At 51.0% G+C, this 16,426-nt stretch overlaps 7 protein-coding genes across 7 annotated transcripts; 6 read left to right on the forward strand and 1 right to left on the reverse strand.

The window, feature by feature from the left end:
• Positions 1 to 239: 239 nt before the first annotated feature.
• On the forward strand, positions 240 to 1,542 carry VFPPC_13107 (hypothetical protein; the record flags this gene model as incomplete). The annotated part of the gene is made up of 2 exons (XM_018290884.1): positions 240 to 1,232; positions 1,288 to 1,542. The coding sequence occupies 2 exons, from the start codon at positions 240 to 242 to the stop codon at positions 1,540 to 1,542; spliced, it is 1,248 nt and encodes a 415-aa protein (XP_018150030.1).
• Positions 1,543 to 2,274: 732 nt separating this feature from the next.
• Positions 2,275 to 2,913, forward strand: VFPPC_13108 (UbiE/COQ5 family methyltransferase; the record flags this gene model as incomplete). Its single annotated transcript, XM_018290885.1, has 1 exon — positions 2,275 to 2,913. One exon carries the CDS (start codon positions 2,275 to 2,277, stop codon positions 2,911 to 2,913), a length of 639 nt encoding a protein of 212 aa, XP_018150031.1.
• A 792-nt stretch (positions 2,914 to 3,705) lies between these two features.
• Positions 3,706 to 4,787, reverse strand: VFPPC_01552 (short-chain dehydrogenase; the record flags this gene model as incomplete). Its single annotated transcript, XM_018281355.1, has 2 exons — positions 3,706 to 4,346; positions 4,403 to 4,787. The coding sequence occupies 2 exons, from the start codon at positions 4,785 to 4,787 to the stop codon at positions 3,706 to 3,708; spliced, it is 1,026 nt and encodes a 341-aa protein (XP_018150032.1).
• A 514-nt stretch (positions 4,788 to 5,301) lies between these two features.
• VFPPC_18692 (fungal specific transcription factor) lies at positions 5,302 to 7,236 on the forward strand (the record flags this gene model as incomplete). Its single annotated transcript, XM_018293142.2, has 5 exons — positions 5,302 to 5,342; positions 5,413 to 5,458; positions 5,515 to 6,293; positions 6,353 to 7,092; positions 7,154 to 7,236. 5 exons carry the CDS (start codon positions 5,302 to 5,304, stop codon positions 7,234 to 7,236), a joined length of 1,689 nt encoding a protein of 562 aa, XP_018150033.2.
• Positions 7,237 to 9,581: 2,345 nt separating this feature from the next.
• Positions 9,582 to 10,500, forward strand: VFPPC_18691 (nicotinamide mononucleotide adenylyl transferase; the record flags this gene model as incomplete). Its single annotated transcript, XM_022430265.1, has 3 exons — positions 9,582 to 9,689; positions 9,803 to 9,872; positions 9,989 to 10,500. 3 exons carry the CDS (start codon positions 9,582 to 9,584, stop codon positions 10,498 to 10,500), a joined length of 690 nt encoding a protein of 229 aa, XP_022285991.1.
• A 2,440-nt stretch (positions 10,501 to 12,940) lies between these two features.
• On the forward strand, positions 12,941 to 14,917 carry VFPPC_01556 (endonuclease/exonuclease/phosphatase family protein; the record flags this gene model as incomplete). The annotated part of the gene is made up of 4 exons (XM_018281356.1): positions 12,941 to 13,233; positions 13,288 to 13,664; positions 13,717 to 14,534; positions 14,585 to 14,917. 4 exons carry the CDS (start codon positions 12,941 to 12,943, stop codon positions 14,915 to 14,917), a joined length of 1,821 nt encoding a protein of 606 aa, XP_018150034.1.
• Positions 14,918 to 15,204: 287 nt separating this feature from the next.
• Positions 15,205 to 15,744, forward strand: VFPPC_15390 (hypothetical protein; the record flags this gene model as incomplete). Its single annotated transcript, XM_018293143.1, has 1 exon — positions 15,205 to 15,744. The coding sequence occupies one exon, from the start codon at positions 15,205 to 15,207 to the stop codon at positions 15,742 to 15,744; it is 540 nt and encodes a 179-aa protein (XP_018150035.1).
• Positions 15,745 to 16,426: the final 682 nt, after the last annotated feature.

Here is a 16,426-nt window from a genome sequence, read left to right on the forward strand (position 1 = left end):
TGATGTTCTCATCCAATGCTTTGCTAACTTCAAAGTTCCCGTTCACTCCAGCATCTAGGACTTCAAGAACTCAACCCCCAGCTGGACTATTCTTTCCCCGAGGATTCTCGCGATAAAGCCAAGTACATTCAAGGAAGAGAAGCCTCTCGCCACCTGGTTTCTCGAATTTGACAACCAACAACCTTTCAACGCCGCCTTCTCTACCTGCATCGTCACGATACGCACCGTGTCTGCAAGAAATGGAGGACACACCAGGACATCAATTTCTGGCTTCAGTTCGAGAGATATTTCAAGAAGCCGAAAATGAAGGTTTCACTTCGCGAGCCGAATTCCGCGAAGTGGCCCGTTCAATACTCGCCTTTCTTGGGACATGCAAGAAAATGACAGGAGCCCGCGCTCGTGCCAGCTGTTTCATTTGTTTGCCAGATGGCCGGACCGTCAGAACCCACGTGGCACTACCTCCAGGAGGACTAAATTTGAGCAGGCAAACAAACAAACAGTTACGAGAGGCGGAGCATGCTCATGAGTTTGGCGGCATCTTGTTGTCAGCCATTGATAAGCAGTCGAAAGCCCAGCAATTGCTTCCTAGCAAACCTCGTGAGAGTATGACGAAGGCTCGGAGACGGGGTTCAACAAAGAGGAAGTTGGGCGAGCGTTCACTGGCTTCTTCACCGGAATATACGCCTGTGGAAAGAGGCCCGCGTCGGAGCAAGGCAGCCAAGAAGTCACCCGTATCGGTGAAGAGCGGGCGCAAGAGCAAACATACAAACGACGAAGGTGACGATGGCCTTGGTGAAGCAAAGGGCCAGATACCGGGAGGTGTTTGTGGTCAGGTGCGTCGACCCGTGGTGTTCAAGAGACCAACGGCGGATGGTTCACAGGGAAAGCAGCAGCATGCGCAAGATACAAAACTTTCAATAATTCTACGACGGACGAAACGGTCTATGGAGACTTCTACGCAAGAGACTGCGCTTGACGGGAATTGTGATCCTGTTGCCTCGACAACGGCCGCAGATTACGGGGAGAAAGACCTTGCACTGAAGAAGTCATCGCCTATAGAGCAGCAAACACCGGAAATGCAGTTGCATGATGACGCGGCCGAGTCCAATGTATCCAGTGACAGCGAGGACGGGTCGATTTTCTCTGAAGAGTCCCGCGCTGGGTCTCCGATGCAGGTAGACTCGCCTGAAGACTTGGCTGCGGACAGTCTGGCTGGTAAAGAAGAGCGAAATGTGAGTATATTCATCAACAACAGCCTGTTTAAGCAGTGAGACTAACCAAGTGCAGGCTATTGAGGCAAAGAAAACTGGTGTAAGTGCTGGGCAGTCAGGGGCAGCAACTCGACTAGAACATATGTTGCCACATATAAGCGACCAAATCTCGTCTGTCAGTACTGAACGCTGGGGTAAATATCATCGCAGGATCATGACTTTTGCCAACTCGGAGACCATTCGGGAGGCAAGCTACGAGACACGGCTCGAGAAGATTGCCGAGATAGTCTACATGCCTGAGGAGCTGAGTGCAATTGCTGCCAAGGAATAGGATAGATTGGTGCGCATTGCACAGCTTTGCTCGGTCATCGCGGAGACGTTGGGGCCTGAAAACGAGAATGTTGACTGCGAGATACTCAAATACTGGGTCGACACGAAGAAGGATTCTACATACAGCTTGAGGGAAATGTTCAAGGACGTGGACTTTGCTGCCCGCATGAAGACATGGGCAATTACCTAGGTATTTGTGGACATGGAGTGACGTGTCACTTTGAAGTGTTCTTTGCAGAGTATTCAGCTGGTGGAGGGTGTCTTACACAAGATCTTGCTTGTACTAGATTTAAATGCAGCTTTGCTGGGGCGAGACGAAACGTAGCATCATGGCAGGTCTTGAATCGGAATAATCAGAAAGTCACTAGGCCGTCCATCAAGAATATGAATAGAAAATGCAGTGTCACACATGTAAGTGATGGTGGTGTGTACTCCGTATGTGGCAGTTCAATGTTGCACACATGATGCTCCCTTCGGTTGCAGGCAGAAGCTGAAGCACAAAAATACGATAGTCTCGCTTGGCAGCGGATATGACTCGTTGCGCATACATAAGGACACCTTTCTTCCGTCCCAAGTTGTTTCTGTAAACCGTTTCCTTTACTGTACCGTTTAATCCCATTGTCCCATGCACCATCACGCACTCACCCAGACACTGCTCATCAGACGAAACCCTCAACACCACCTCAAACAAGTGTCCTTCATAGCAAACATCGCAACACAATCCAAAGCAACCATGAGCGCCAGCGACAAAGCCTTCTGGGACAAATCCGCAAAATCCTACTCCAAATCAAAAGTATCCGACCAGCCCGGGTACGAGCGCACCCTCAACCTCTCAAAGAGCTACCTCAACAAGACGGACAAGGTGCTCGAGCTAGGATGCGGCACCGGCTCATCGGCATTCATCCTCGCGCCCTCTGCGGCCAAGTATCTCGCTACAGACATATCATCTGAGATGATCAAGATCGCCAACGAGAAGCACGAGGCGCAGGACCAGGTACCGGGTCTGGAGTTTCGCGTCGCCACCGCAGAGGACGTCGCCAAGGATGGACTCAAGTTCAACGCCGTCCTGGGATACAACTACCTGCACCTTTTGCATGATCCGTGGGGTACGGTGCGTACCGTCCGGGATATGTTGGAGGATGGCGGCCTTTTCATCAGCAAGACGGCGTGTTTGATGGATATGAATCCGCTGATGAGGTGGGTGTTGCTGCCGGTGATGCAGGTGGTGGGCAAGGCGCCGCACGTGGATAGCTTTACGGGGGGTGAGCTGAGGAAGAGGATTGAGGAGGCTGGGTTTGAGATTTTGCTGGATGAGGTGCATGCTTCGAAGGGGGATGATGGGCGGCCGTTTATTGTGGCGAGGAAGAAGTGAGGGTTTGGGGGATTTGTACGATGGTGATGTTGATACTACTCTACTCTGTTTGATGATATGGCTATAACTAATGACGATATAATATGTCTCCCGTTTGAAGAAATCCTACTGTGCGCGTGGAGTAGCTGGTGAGTGCTTTGTTGTCGCATATTGTATAGCTGGATCATACAGTTTCTGTGCGGATTGTGAGTTTAGTGTTTGCCGTGATTGTCAACAAAGGCTCCAGCTTCACAGTGCCCTATAGAGTGCACGTTCACTTGTTGCTGTTTTCATTATATAAACCCGAGACTGTTCCTCCGTGGTGTTTGTCAGCTTTTCCCTTGGTCACAATACAGAAGATTGTTCATCAGTTTCTGATCTGCGTGTAGGCCATCCGCAGGTGAACTGGTCCCTTCTCAAGCCAAATTTACGACTGTTATACGGGAACTTGGCTAGTTTTTTGGTAGGAATCTTGATATACGATGGCCAGTTTCCGCTCTTTCCAAAGTTTTTGCTCATGTTTATTGAAAACTTAGACTGGGTTCTCTGCTTCGGGTTCTCAAAAGCTAGTCAGTCATCTTCATATTAAACGATTGTCCGTATAGTCTGCTGAAGTAATCAGCTCTGGCATCTCATCATCTACTAAGCTAAATGGCAGCGTTTCGGGAACGCCGCAACACTGAGATTACAACTCTTTAATTTTCAAGGCTTTGTTAACAATAATGCTATTGAAGGAGGTCGAGTAAAATATCTAAATCAATGCAATCTATTACAATACATACAATCTCGCTATACCGCCGTCTCACATATTATTTAAACATCCTTCTCCACACCAACCAACTTGGCACTCAACTCCCAAAGCTTATCCTCTGCCTCAGCATCATACGCATGCGCAGCAGCGCCTGAGCTCAAAACAGTCGCCTGGCTCCCAGCTGGTTCCGCAACACCACAGTCGGCGAGATACTTGCCGCCCTGGCCCTCCCAGACCTTTCCAACAGCCGCCCAAACAGACGTTGCCGCACCCTGAGGCGGGCTCATCATCAGTGTGCTGACATTGTCATCGCTTTTCCACGAGTCCAGCATCTCGGTGGGCGTGTAGGCCTGCAGACCCGTCCAGATACCACCGGGATGTAGGGAGAAGGCGTGAACGCCTCGGGGACCAAATGCCCGGTCGATGTAGTTGGCCGTCCAGATATTAGCCGTCTTTGACTGTCCGTAGGCCAGCCAGGGGTCGTACGAGCCAGGCTTGTCGAAGTTGTAGTTGTCAAAGTTGACGGGGGACATGCGGTGTCCTGAGGAGGAAACGTCGACGACGCGCGAGTTGAACTCGGGCGTTGAGCTGGAGATGAGGGTTGGGAGAAGGAGACGGATGAATAGGTAGTGAGCGAGGTGGTTGACTGCGAATTGGCGCTCGAATCCGTCTTTGGTCTTGGTTTCTGGGCATGCCATGATTCCTGATGTCGTGTTAGCTGGTTGGGCTGTTGGTGTAAGTTGTTTTAGTCAAACTTACCTGCATTGTTGATGAGAACATTCAAATTGTTGCTCTTTTGGAGAAAGTCCTTGGCAGCTCTGCGCACAGAGTCAAGAGAGTCCATGTCCATCTCGATGATTTCCAGCTTGCCCTTGCCTTCGGTCGTCCTGAGGATATCTGCCTTTGTGGCAGCGGCCTTTTCGAGACTCCGAGCCGTAAAGTAGACGTCTGCACCGGTGCTGTGCATTGCTCTTACGGTTTCAACGCCAATGCCGGCTGTGCCGCCGGTGATGAGGACCACTCGGCCAGTCCAAGTGCCCTTGGCTCCGTTATCTTGGACAACTTGGAGGGCGGTAGGGCGCTGGTCGCCTGGGCCGGAAGGGTTGGCATAGAGATCTGTGTAGGGGTGGAATGCGTCGGACATTTTGAGGGGTACTTTGAGTGATTTTGTTTTAAATTGAAGTGTAAGTTGGGTTTGTAAGTGATATTGTGTGAGTATTGACGGTGTTGTTGATGATAGTTGTGATGGTGTTTGTTATGATGAGTTTCTCCAAACTGTAATGAGGGACTTGTCTCTCATATTTATAATTCTTTTTTCGCCATAAACAGCAGTATAAGTTGATTCCACATTGTTCAGCATTTAAACTTTCTGAACGCCAAAGTGCAACTATCTCCGTGTGGCATACAAAGCAACCCGGACTTAAAAGCAATGAAGCGGACATTTCCGCTCCGCAGCCGCTCGAGGCCGCTCCAGTCCGCTCCCGCAAATTGTGGGGCGCTTCTCGCACTCGCACCGACGGCATCGCATCTCAAGCTGCTTATGCTGCGCAACAAACTCACCAGCTACAGATTCCAGTGTATTCCCCTGAGATCTGAGTGCCGGTAGAGTGGCATCTCGCGTGGACCCTGGATCCAACGGCAAGCCACGAGGTTGCGTCATGCCAGCCCGCCAGGCGACCCAGGCCTGCAGAGCTTGTCGGTATGTTTGTCCCGCTTCCTTTGCTGTAAGTCACAACGACGGTGACTTGGCTAATCTCCGAGATTGATAGACGCTTGAAACGAAAGTGCAGCAGAGATCTCCCCTCATGTTCGCTTGTAAGATGTCCAATTCACTTAAACTCCTCCGGTGCTGCTACTAACTCCAAGCATAGTGTATAAGACTCGGCAAAACATGCGAGTACTACCCCGGTGATGTCGGCGCAGAAAACGCACCAAACACAGACCTCGCATCAAGATTGCACAATCTAGAACAACTCCTCCAAGGAAAAGCATCCCAAAACTTGGACTTGGAATCCATGCGTTCAAATTCCAAAAACACATGCGAACCAACCGTCAATACAGACTTCCCCCCAGCCTTCTTCCTCGACCCAGACCACTATTCCAGATTCCAAGAATACCAACTTTCCTCCGAGATACTCCCCTGGGTAGAAAAAGCGCAAGAACTCGTCAAAAATGACTGGCGCGAAATCTGCGAGCGCTTCCTATCAACCATTTACACCTGGTTACCAATGATCAGCAAGAAACGACTGTACTCGGAACTAACCTCCTCTCAACCCGGTAGCAAGCCCGGCAATGCTCTCTTCCTGCTATGCATGAAGCTCTGTACTAGTAATCAGTCTGAGTCGGCAGATGATTCTTCCTGCGCAGATAACGAGCTGTACAATGCTGCCAAGCAGTGCTGCTTTTATGCCGAGTCGGGTGGCTATGTTTCGCTGCGGCTGGTGCAGTCACTTGTTCTTTTGGCGGTTTACGAAATGGGCCATGCAATTTATCCGGCGGCGTACTTGACGGTTGGAAGGGCGGCGAGACTGGCGACAGTTATTGGGCTGCATAATATGAAGCTCGCGAAGCAGCTCTTCGTGGTGGCAGATATGTGGAGTTTGAGGGAGGAACAGCAAAGGACGTGGTGGGCGATTTTCATTCTTGACAAGTAGGAATTCCTCCTTTCTCCATGTTACATGCGTTTAAATTGAAACTAATTAAAGATAGAGTTGTCAATCTTGGTTCTCCGGGATTGCCACTTGTCACGCCCGATCCTTGCGCCGACCACCTTTTGCCCGTCAACGAGCGAGACTGGAACGAAGGCGTAATCGGCATCAATGAACCTGTTCTCGCGCAATCCTTCCACGCCGCCGACTCCATTGGCAAGTTTGCGAGAACATGCCAGGCCGCACACATGCTCGGCAAAATCATCACGCACGTCAACCGCTGGAAAACCGCCGTCATGGACGTCACAGAAGTGCTCTTGGAGTCGTTCCAGCTGCACAAGGCGCTGGCAGCACTGGACGCGAGTCTAAATCCGCCTGAGTCACTGCAAGAATCATACCCCAGCCCTGACTCCTCTGTGCCCGAGAACCTGAACTACGTGGCGCTCTCGATATGCTGCTCCGCTCGATACCTGCTCTACTCGCAGTACGCATGTAACGAGAGCAACAGGTCAGCCGGCTCGGAGCGCATAGCGCTGGAGACGGAGGCGCAGCAGCTCTCTATTCAGGGTATGGAGCACATCGCCAGTGTTGCGGTGCCCAGGATAGCGAGATACATGGAACAGGTGGTTGCTTCGCCGGCGGTGCGGCCGAGCGTCAGTTTTGTGCCCGGGCATAGCATGTACTATGCTGGGCTGGAGTGCTATTGCTTCTACAGGGAGTTTGATAACCAGCTTATGCTGAGTGGGATGAGGCAGATTATCGAGGGGTTCAAGGCGCTGCGGACGGAGTGGAGGGTTGGAGGTACGTTTTGCTCCGTGATTGCTTGCTTGGATAGAGTATTTTGGTTGCTGACTTAGCGTAGCGGAATACTTGGTTCTTCTGGACAAGGAGCATGTGTTTGAATTGTTGGAGAGGGTAGACCGGGACGCTCTGGAGAGTAGGTGAATGAGCTGTGTTGGACTTGGGTTTCGGAGATTTGGTTGCACAACAGGGTTCGTTACACGTTTGATTCAGGTTTGGCATTGTTTGGTTGCTACAACGCGAGCGGAGCAAAGGTGTTGCTGCCTGGGTTGACTCAGACGTTACGAGAGGTCGCTTTGTTTGATGGTTCTGTATGTTCTTGGGGGGAGTATGTTTCGGTCAGAGGGAACTCATTGCTTGTCACTCCTCGGCGTCAACAAGTCGGGTAAGTGGAGGTTCCCATGAATCGCAGGTATACATCCGGAAGTTCATCACAGTTAGTTTGAGCCACATCTTGTAGTCCAAGACATGATTGGAGTATGAGATTGAATCGCGTCCATGTTTTGGAGTGAGTGTTGGTTGTTGAGGCGGGGAAGTCCCCGTGAGGTTGGCGATGGTTGCATCAAACCAGTAAGAGAAGACATATATCTTTGCTGAAAGCTACGGTGTGTCAATTGGCGTCTGCATCATTTCGACGGTATCGGCTGCAAATCAGTCTAATTTGGCCGGCCCTTGATGAACATTTGGATGATGTGGTCATAAAGTGACATTGATGAGTTGGTCAATTTCGGCACGACACAAACTGGGCCTGTTTATAAGTCGAACTGAAACTTGCAGGTAAGAAATAGTCATCGATGGACAGACTTGTGCAAGGAAGTAAGTAAAGCATAGCATGCAGGAGGTCAGAGGACAGGGAGAGGAGAAACGGGAGGTGCTGACTGGAACAAGGAAGCTGAGTGGTGCATGTGCACAACATTGAAGTCGGAAATAACTGGCGCAATGCCGACTGAATTGTCAACTGATGTCTGGTATTGTCAAGTATTTGCCAGGACTGAAGGGTCTCGGTAACGGCTGGTGGGTATCTTCCGGGAGAATCCATGTCTCAATGGAGGCACTGGAATGGTCCCTGGTGAGGTCGTTGGCGTGCATTCAGTTGTGCATGTGCATGATGGACATGGAGTTAGTGAGTGCTTGCAGGTTTGATTCAATGGATAAGTCGCGACGTGTTTTGCCTCGAGGGCAGGATTGTTGAGGGAAAGGAGGGACTGATTGAATTTGATGATTGCCAGCTAATCAAGATTTCCAAGTTTGAGTGACCATGCGTGTCAAGTCATTGTTGAGGATCGGAGTTGACGGACGGCTGTCGGTGTTCGGTCCATGTCCATTCATGTCTGGTCAATCCATGTCCTTGATGGAGTTTGATGGCAATGGCGATGGCGCAACATGTTTGCCTTGAGACGCCTTGCCGGATTGGGAGTGGATCGCCCCGCATTCGCCTTTCGCCGCTGTACGGGTGACTACCAACTGTCCATGTCCACAGGGAAAAGTGACCTCTAACAGTGTCTGGTGGACATAATAGTGCACAGTGGTAAGGCAAGCAGCTACAGAGCCATGTTGACATGATGCAGTTGACCATCAGTGAGGCGCCCTTGATGACGATTCACCACTGACGCTCTGCTCTTCAGCACCTGCAAGCTCAACATTGGAGTGCTCCATTCGCTCCATTGATGCACGTCTCGATGGCGGCACTGCCGATTTGGATCAATAATAACTAGCAACCGCACTGCCCTCCGGCCTCGACTGCACTTTCCACTTTTCTTTCCACCTTGATTCTTCATCAATCGCTTTCACATCTCTCTCTACATCTGCACACAATCGTGTTCAATTTCGGACCTCGCTACCTCCCCCTCAGACTTGAACATTGCCGTTTTGACGCTGCCTGGCCTTGCGCAGCTGAGCCCTGTTGCTCAACTGCTTCCATTGCATCCATCACTCCCCCGCCGACTGGACATTTTCGGGTACGCCTGCAGGCTGCCTACCTCTGACTCTCCGGTTCCTCTGGTTCCTCCCAGTGTCCCAGTGTCCCAGTGTCCAACCAGCCCTGCTGCAGGCACCAACATTGAACCGCCAACAAACGCACCAACGCACATCTGCCCGTGCTACTTTTGTCCGACGTCTGGATGCACGAGTAACAAATAATCAGACAGCATTCCTCTCTCTCGTCCTCTCTGCATTGCATCAAAAAGCCGCCCGACTTTGGGCTGCGCATGCCGAACGACTCCGGTTGCCGTTGAATGCGCCGACCGTCTCGGATTTGACTAGACCAGACACCATATAGGCATAACCGCCGCGCTCCCCCAACGACTGTCTGGTTGCTGTGTCATCAACATTGAAAGTCTAGTGCATTCCCAATTGCCTCTCATTTCAAGTGCCGCCACCAGCGCCGCGACAGCGCCGGCCACATTTACGCTCCTATTGACACGCATCTGCAATACTGTCCTGTTCACAACTTCACTACGTCGCCGCATTTGCGACACTTTCATCTCGCAATGGCTTCCGACTTTCCCGTCAAAAGTATGACGCCTGAGGGCTACGTTTTCCCCTCCCACCGGCTTCGGCGCACATGCGACCCTAACAAAGTGCCCCTCGTCCTTGTCGCCTGTGGATCATGTGAGTGCCGTTACGTCCCCCACGACAAAAGCTTGAGCATCAGCAGACTTGGTATGACTTGGCTTGGCTTGGAATAAGGCCGTTGACAATCGTGTTATAGTCTCTCCGATTACATTCTTGCATCTGCGCATGTTTCCTATGGCCAGGGATCATGCACGGAATGAAGGTAAGCCGAGTCGGACTTTTCCCGTACCTTGCCTACAATGACGATGACGTCGATGCATCTGTGCAGTGTGCACGGGCGTGGCTAATTGGCCGTGGCTAATCTGAATGCAATGTTCGATAGGATTCGAAGTAGTCGGCGGCTATCTGTCGCCCGTGTCCGACGCCTACAAAAAGAAGGGTCTAGCACCGGCACATCATCGAATTCAAATGTGCGAAATCGCTGTCGAAAATACTTCCAAATGGCTCATGGTTGATCCGTGGGAGGCGGAGAATCCGACATACATCCCCACTGCCCGTGTCTTGGACCACTTTGACTACGAGATCAATCATGTCATGGGTGGTGTTGAATGCTCCGACGGCTCTCGAAAGCCGGCAAAGATTGTCCTGCTGGCCGGTGCCGATCTGATACAGACCATTAGTACTCCCGATATCTGGGATGCCAAAGATGTGGACCATATTCTTGGTAACTTTGGTGTCTTTGTCCTGGAACGAACGGGAACTGAGCTAGACTCGGCTTTGGCATCGCTGAAGCCTTGGGAGAAGAACATCCATGTTATCCGACAGGTAGACCCATCCGCATCACGCCAGTTACCAATGCACCAGACACTGACAGATGATCCCCCAAGGTCGTAACAAACGATATATCCTCCACAAAAGTTCGGTTATTGCTCAAGCGTGATATGAGCATCGATTATCTGTACGTTTTACTACCCGAACTGCCAAATTTGTGGCTGTCGTGACCAGCCGCTGACCTTATTCTAGAATCCCCGATGATGTAATCAATTACATATACGAATTCAACCTCTATCGCGAGCTGGACCTTGGCGCTGGCAGCAAAAGCAAGGAGAAGGCAGAAGCAACTGCAGGACCTAGCTCAAGCTGACCGGCTGCGTGCTATGGCCTTGCTAGAGGCGCCTCCGCTTGATGGGGGATTTGGGACTCGACGGCTTTGAGCGCCGAAGCTCAGACTTGACATCTGCCGGGTCGGAGAGTTGTGGTGCATGATTTCCTTACTGGGTTTTGCACATTGATTTGGGGCGTTTTTGCTTTTGAGAGTCACTTTGTGATTGAACCCTACTACGAAGCTAGGGTAGATGTTGGTGCGGGATTTCGTATTGCTTTTTTCCATGTCTATGTTTTTTTTTTATGTCAAAGATGAGCGACTGAGTGGCAAGCAAGAAGCGTATGACATGAATGAAGGGGAGACAAAGCACAAGACCATGCGAATGGTTTATTGGGATCTGATCTGGTTGAATTATACATACAGTGGGGGAAAGCAGGAAGAGACATGGGACGAACATGGAAGGACTTGACTGGAAAGAAGAAGTGGAAAGGTCAATGATGTGCAGACGTCTACAGGGGCTAGCTGCGTGGCCAGTTATGTATTTTGGCGACGGGTTGTGTGTCCTATTTTCTGGTTACGATGGGTTATACAATATAAGAAGTAATAGAGTCCCGCGGTCATCTCCGGGGACAGATTCAACCTTGACCTTCTTTTTTTGTCTTTTGACTTTTGTCTTTGGTCTTTTGTCTTTGACATCGCATCGGACAGGGTATCCTGTTTAGGCAGGACGGAAGAGCGACGATGATGACGAGTATTGCTCGGGGTGCTGCCATTTTTTGCTCGGGGTGCGTACAACCCCACTACAGTCTGTGGTCCAATGTATCTAAACATATCCAAGTATACACTAATACAGCTCAATATGCCTCAGCACACAACGAGATATGCGATACCTTTCCCTGTTTAAATACTTCTAACCCCCCACTGTAACTACCACTTCCAGATAATCACTATATACCTTTTCCTTGGAGAGTATTACCATGTTCGCTCGGGCCTTACCCTTACTTCCCGGGAAAATTTAGGGACTAAAACTCTATCCTTGCCTGCGGCGCTGCGATTACAATTGCCAATCCGGCAGCGCATACGCTGTCCTGCCGGACTCAGGAAATACAATTGGTAGCCGGGTACTTTGCGCAGCTTAAGTGGCCTGGAAGGGAAGTTAGTGGGGCGTTAAGCACCCCGAGCAAAAATGACAGCACCCCGAGCAATACTCATGATGACAACTGACATGTGGCGGGCGGGCGGGCATCAAGCCGTTGCTTATTACCTTAACTGGCTTGTTCTAGATTTCTGGTGCGACGGGTTCAATGTTTCTGTTTCGCCGGCGCATCTCTTGGCCGTCTTTGTGGTAAGACCAGACATGTATTTAGGAGCTGGTTCAAATGACAGGAAATACGTCTTGGCAACTGGGTGCCTGTGGGCGGTCGGTGAGCAAAAGGGGCATCACGAATGATGTGGTTCTTCCGACCAGACTGCCTCAATCATTAGAATGCAATGGAGCCGGCGTAAAGCACATGGGTTCGATAGTTTGTTCAAGTTGACGGCGGCCGCCGATGCAGACATTTGAAGGAAAACGTGCCTGGATAGCTGAGATCTACAGGGCCACAGCAGGGCGTTTTTTGGGGTCAAAGGTTTTCCCCACATGATTCACCTTTATCTCGGCGTCTTCAACCCCAGTTGCCAATGAGGAACGTTGTGTGCCTTTTTTGAGGTCTTTCAGCTGAAGGGGGCTTGGCGGACATGCAGCAAGTGGCAATCCAACCCATTGATGCGATCTGGTCTTTTTTTCGCCTTTCTGTTCGTCCTTGATTCAACACGAGTTATCACGGGTCGCAGGTAATGATGCTGGGAGGGGAAAAGATGAGTTGATTGGGTTCAGGGGAATTTAAGCTATCGATTGGGCGGACGGCATCTCAGTTTTCCGGGTAAGCTTAACGAGAGGCTTTTTAACTGTACCACTTGACAGAAGTACTGTACTTGACATTTTGAGGACTATGAAATGGTTGGTAAGAGGAGTAAACGTGCTGGGGAACTTTGTAGACCTTGCATCTTGATGGCCGCTAGTGCGTCTTGGCCTGCCTGGTCTAAGCACCGGCTTAGAAGGTAGATAAAGTTGAGGAGATCCTGCCCGTTTACAAGGATGGGCTTTTATTTTACACGCTTCTCTTTCTCTCTTTCTTTTTCTTGTTGGCTTGAATTGGATTTTGTGCTCGAAATTGGCATTTCGTTACAATGAAGACGTTTGCTTCGTTGGCTGCTGCTCTCGGTGCGGCCACGTCCATCGCTGCGGTGAGCATTGCCGAAATCAATGGGAATAAGTTCTTGTCGCCGTTTCAAGATAAAGACGTTACTGGTGTGACGGGTCTGGTTACGGCTGTGGCAAAGGACGGTATTTACTTGCGGTCTACGAAGCCGGATGATGATCCTGCTACCTCGGAGGGCTTGTTTGTGTATAGCAGCACTATTGGCGGGCAGGTTAAGAAGGGTGATATCATCAGTCTGAATGGACTGGTCAAGGAGTATCGGTATGTTGAGATCAACACTATTTTCATGTTCATGGGGTTGTGCTGATTGCGTAGGTCTAACAAGGACTACATTTATCTGACTGAACTTACGAAGCCGTCCAAGGTGGTTGTCGTCTCGTCGGGCAACCAGGTCAAGCCGCTTGTTATCGGCGTTGATACCCTCCAGCCTCCGAATAAGGAGTATTCCAGCCTCGACAAGGGCGGTATATTCGGCGTTCCTAATGCCGTTGCGACTATTTCCGAGGCGAATCCTGTGCTGGACCCCACGGCGTATGGGTTGGACTTTTGGGAGAGTCTGGTAGGCGAGTTGGTTACCATTCAGAATGCGTACCTTGTCAGCAGGCCGAACAAGTATGGTGATGTGTGGGTGAGGGGGAATTATACCGTGACTGGTATCAACGGCCATGGTGGTTTGACGATGCTCGAAGGTGGTGAGTATTTCCCTCTGAGGTTGATAAGAAGCAAAAGGGTAACAGAGTGTAGATGCCAATCCTGAAGCCATCGTCGTTGGATCCCCCATCGACGGCTCCAAGAACCCGACAGACACCAAAATGGGCGACTACATGGGCGACATCACCGGCGTCGTGTACAACGGCTTCGGCACCTACCGCGTGCTCCCTCTCAACGCCATCAAGACAATCACCCCTTCATCGCCCGACTTCCCAGCCGTGTCGTTCTCCTCCTCCGGCAACTGTAGGGGCATCACCGTCGCAGACTACAACGCGGAGAACCTGGCCCCCAACTCAACACACCTCCCCAGCGTCGTCGATCAAATCATCCACAAGCTGCGCACCCCAGACCTCATCTTCCTCCAGGAAGTCCAGGACAACTCTGGTCCCACCAACGACGGCGTCACCTCCGCCAACGTCACGCTGTCAACGTTAACACAGGGCATCGAGCAAAAGTCCGGCGTCAAGTACAGCTTCGTCGAGGTCGCCCCCGTGGACGGCCAAGACGGCGGCGAACCGGGCGGTAACATCCGCTGCGCGTACCTCTACCGTCCTGATGTCGTGGAGCTGCACAAGCCGAACCCGGGAAGCAGCACCGACGAGAACCAGGTCGTGGATGGGCCGGGTATCAAGTACAACCCCGGGAGGATTGGGATAACGGATGCCAACTTCGAGGCTACGCGCAAGCCGCTCGTTGCGATGTGGAAGCCCGTCAAGGGGACGAACAAGGTGTTTTTCACGGTGAATGTTCATTTCAGCAGCAAGGGCGGCTCGACGGGTTTGCATGGTGACCCGCGTCCTCCTGTGAATAAGGGCGTGGAGAAGCGCACCGGACAGATGGAACTTACTGCTGTGAGTTTATTTTGATGTCCAGTTGGTAGCGTTACTAACGTGCTTTGTAGAAATTCATTGCGGACATCCTCGCCAAGGATCCCAAGGCGCGGATCATTACGGCCGGTGACTTTAACGAATTCACGCAGGTCCAGCCGCTCAAGACGTTTACCTCCAAGTCTGGCCTTGTTGATCTGGACGAGGTGGTTGGTCTGGCGGAGGCTGAGCGCTACACCTACCTGTTTGATCAGAATAGCGAGGCCTTGGACCACATGTATGTTAGTAAGGGGCTGGGTAAGGGTGCGCAGGTTGAGCATCTGCATCTGAATACCTGGCAGGATTTCGAGGGACAGACGTCAGACCATGACCCGAGTGTTGCGAAGCTCAATGTCTGTGGGTGTTAGGGTGGGTAGGATGAGACCTGGTTGTGATGTATGGAGTAAATAAATAAATCGAGTCAATATATTTGTTCTGGATCTTGTTTCGTGTGATGGATGGAGGTTGCGAATTATGACATGTTATGATAGCGCAGAGTCTGGGTATTTCCATGTCTCAGCCATATCTGCATGAGGAACTGTGAAAAGGAAACCGGACACTTTCAATATCCAAGTCAACTCCCTTATACTCCATTATATCATTCAGCCTGTTCAGCCTGTTTGTTCGGTTCCCACCTGCGGGCGCTATCCCGTTCATGTATGCATGCCGCCCTTCAAAGCTGTCATGTCACTTCATCCGCGTGAGAGCAATGCACCAATATCCGCATGAGAAGAGTAGCACAAAGCAACAGCCGCATCGTCAGCCGCATGTGTATTGTCTCATCACACACCTTAAATATGTGTATTACCACCCTGGACAGACACTACGCGCGGGAATCCGTACAGATGAATTGCGCGGCAGGACTAAGTATCTGGTCAGACTTGGCTATTGTCATATCACGCTGCGTGAGACATTGCCGCAACCAAGATCAGACGAAGAGTTGGCACATGATCGAAACGTTATCTCACAACATGTCCTCTCAACTGGTTGCTTGACACTACCAAGTATGTATCCGTCAATCCCTACCCACGCAGTCAGAAGAGCAAAAACACCGCATCGTCGACATGATGATCCTACCGGCACATTACAAAATATCAACCGACATGAACAACTTTACACGTATCAAAAACGGAAAGACTTGCTTCCTCCTCTCTGTCACTCTTCCCCACCACATCCTATCCCGACATCCAGCTGAGGGCTGCATTTCCAAGAAAGGCATAGAACCACACCAAGTGGCTTGCGCAACGGCCCGCCCACGGCAATTCAGGGCTCCAACGTCGCCCGTCTTGAACCCCGAGCGGGGGACACATTGAACAAGAGTGTTGCATTGCCAGACGAAAGGGGGGGAAATCAACTGCAAGTTTCTGTTCTTGTGCAAGCTGGGTGGACGAATACGGCGTCTTCTTCTTTCTTCAACACAGACAACCCCATAGTTTTGGCTGAACAACCACGAACTGCGTCAGGATGTTTCCCTCCGTCCGCGATGTGATTCGTTCGAGCACCGCCAGGTTCATCAGCCATGTCTCCTGCTCTGGAGTGGCATTTGATTAGGGCCCTTGTCTGAAGTCTCCGGCGCCCGAGACTCGGGGGCGAAGAGACATGCAAGGCGCCCATCATGCCGTGTTTGTGACCTTGGCTCTTTGCGAGCAAGGCTCTCGATCAAGACGGGAAAAAGGTGTGTCAGGAGGTGTCGGCTGTTGATGAATTGCACATGGGTGGCTTTGTAGGGGATACGTATCTACGATGTGTATGCTTTGAAATATGTATGTCTTACCGTGATGCTGGACGCAATTCCGTCCTCTTCATCTTAAATCCTCGACATCTCCTCACCTACCCCCCTACGTCTCTTCTTTTAGGAAGATCACCAGAGCAATCAC

This window comes from Pochonia chlamydosporia, chromosome 1 (assembly GCF_001653235.2).
Source record: "Pochonia chlamydosporia 170 chromosome 1, whole genome shotgun sequence".
Taxonomy (NCBI): Eukaryota; Fungi; Ascomycota; class Sordariomycetes; order Hypocreales; family Clavicipitaceae; genus Pochonia; species Pochonia chlamydosporia.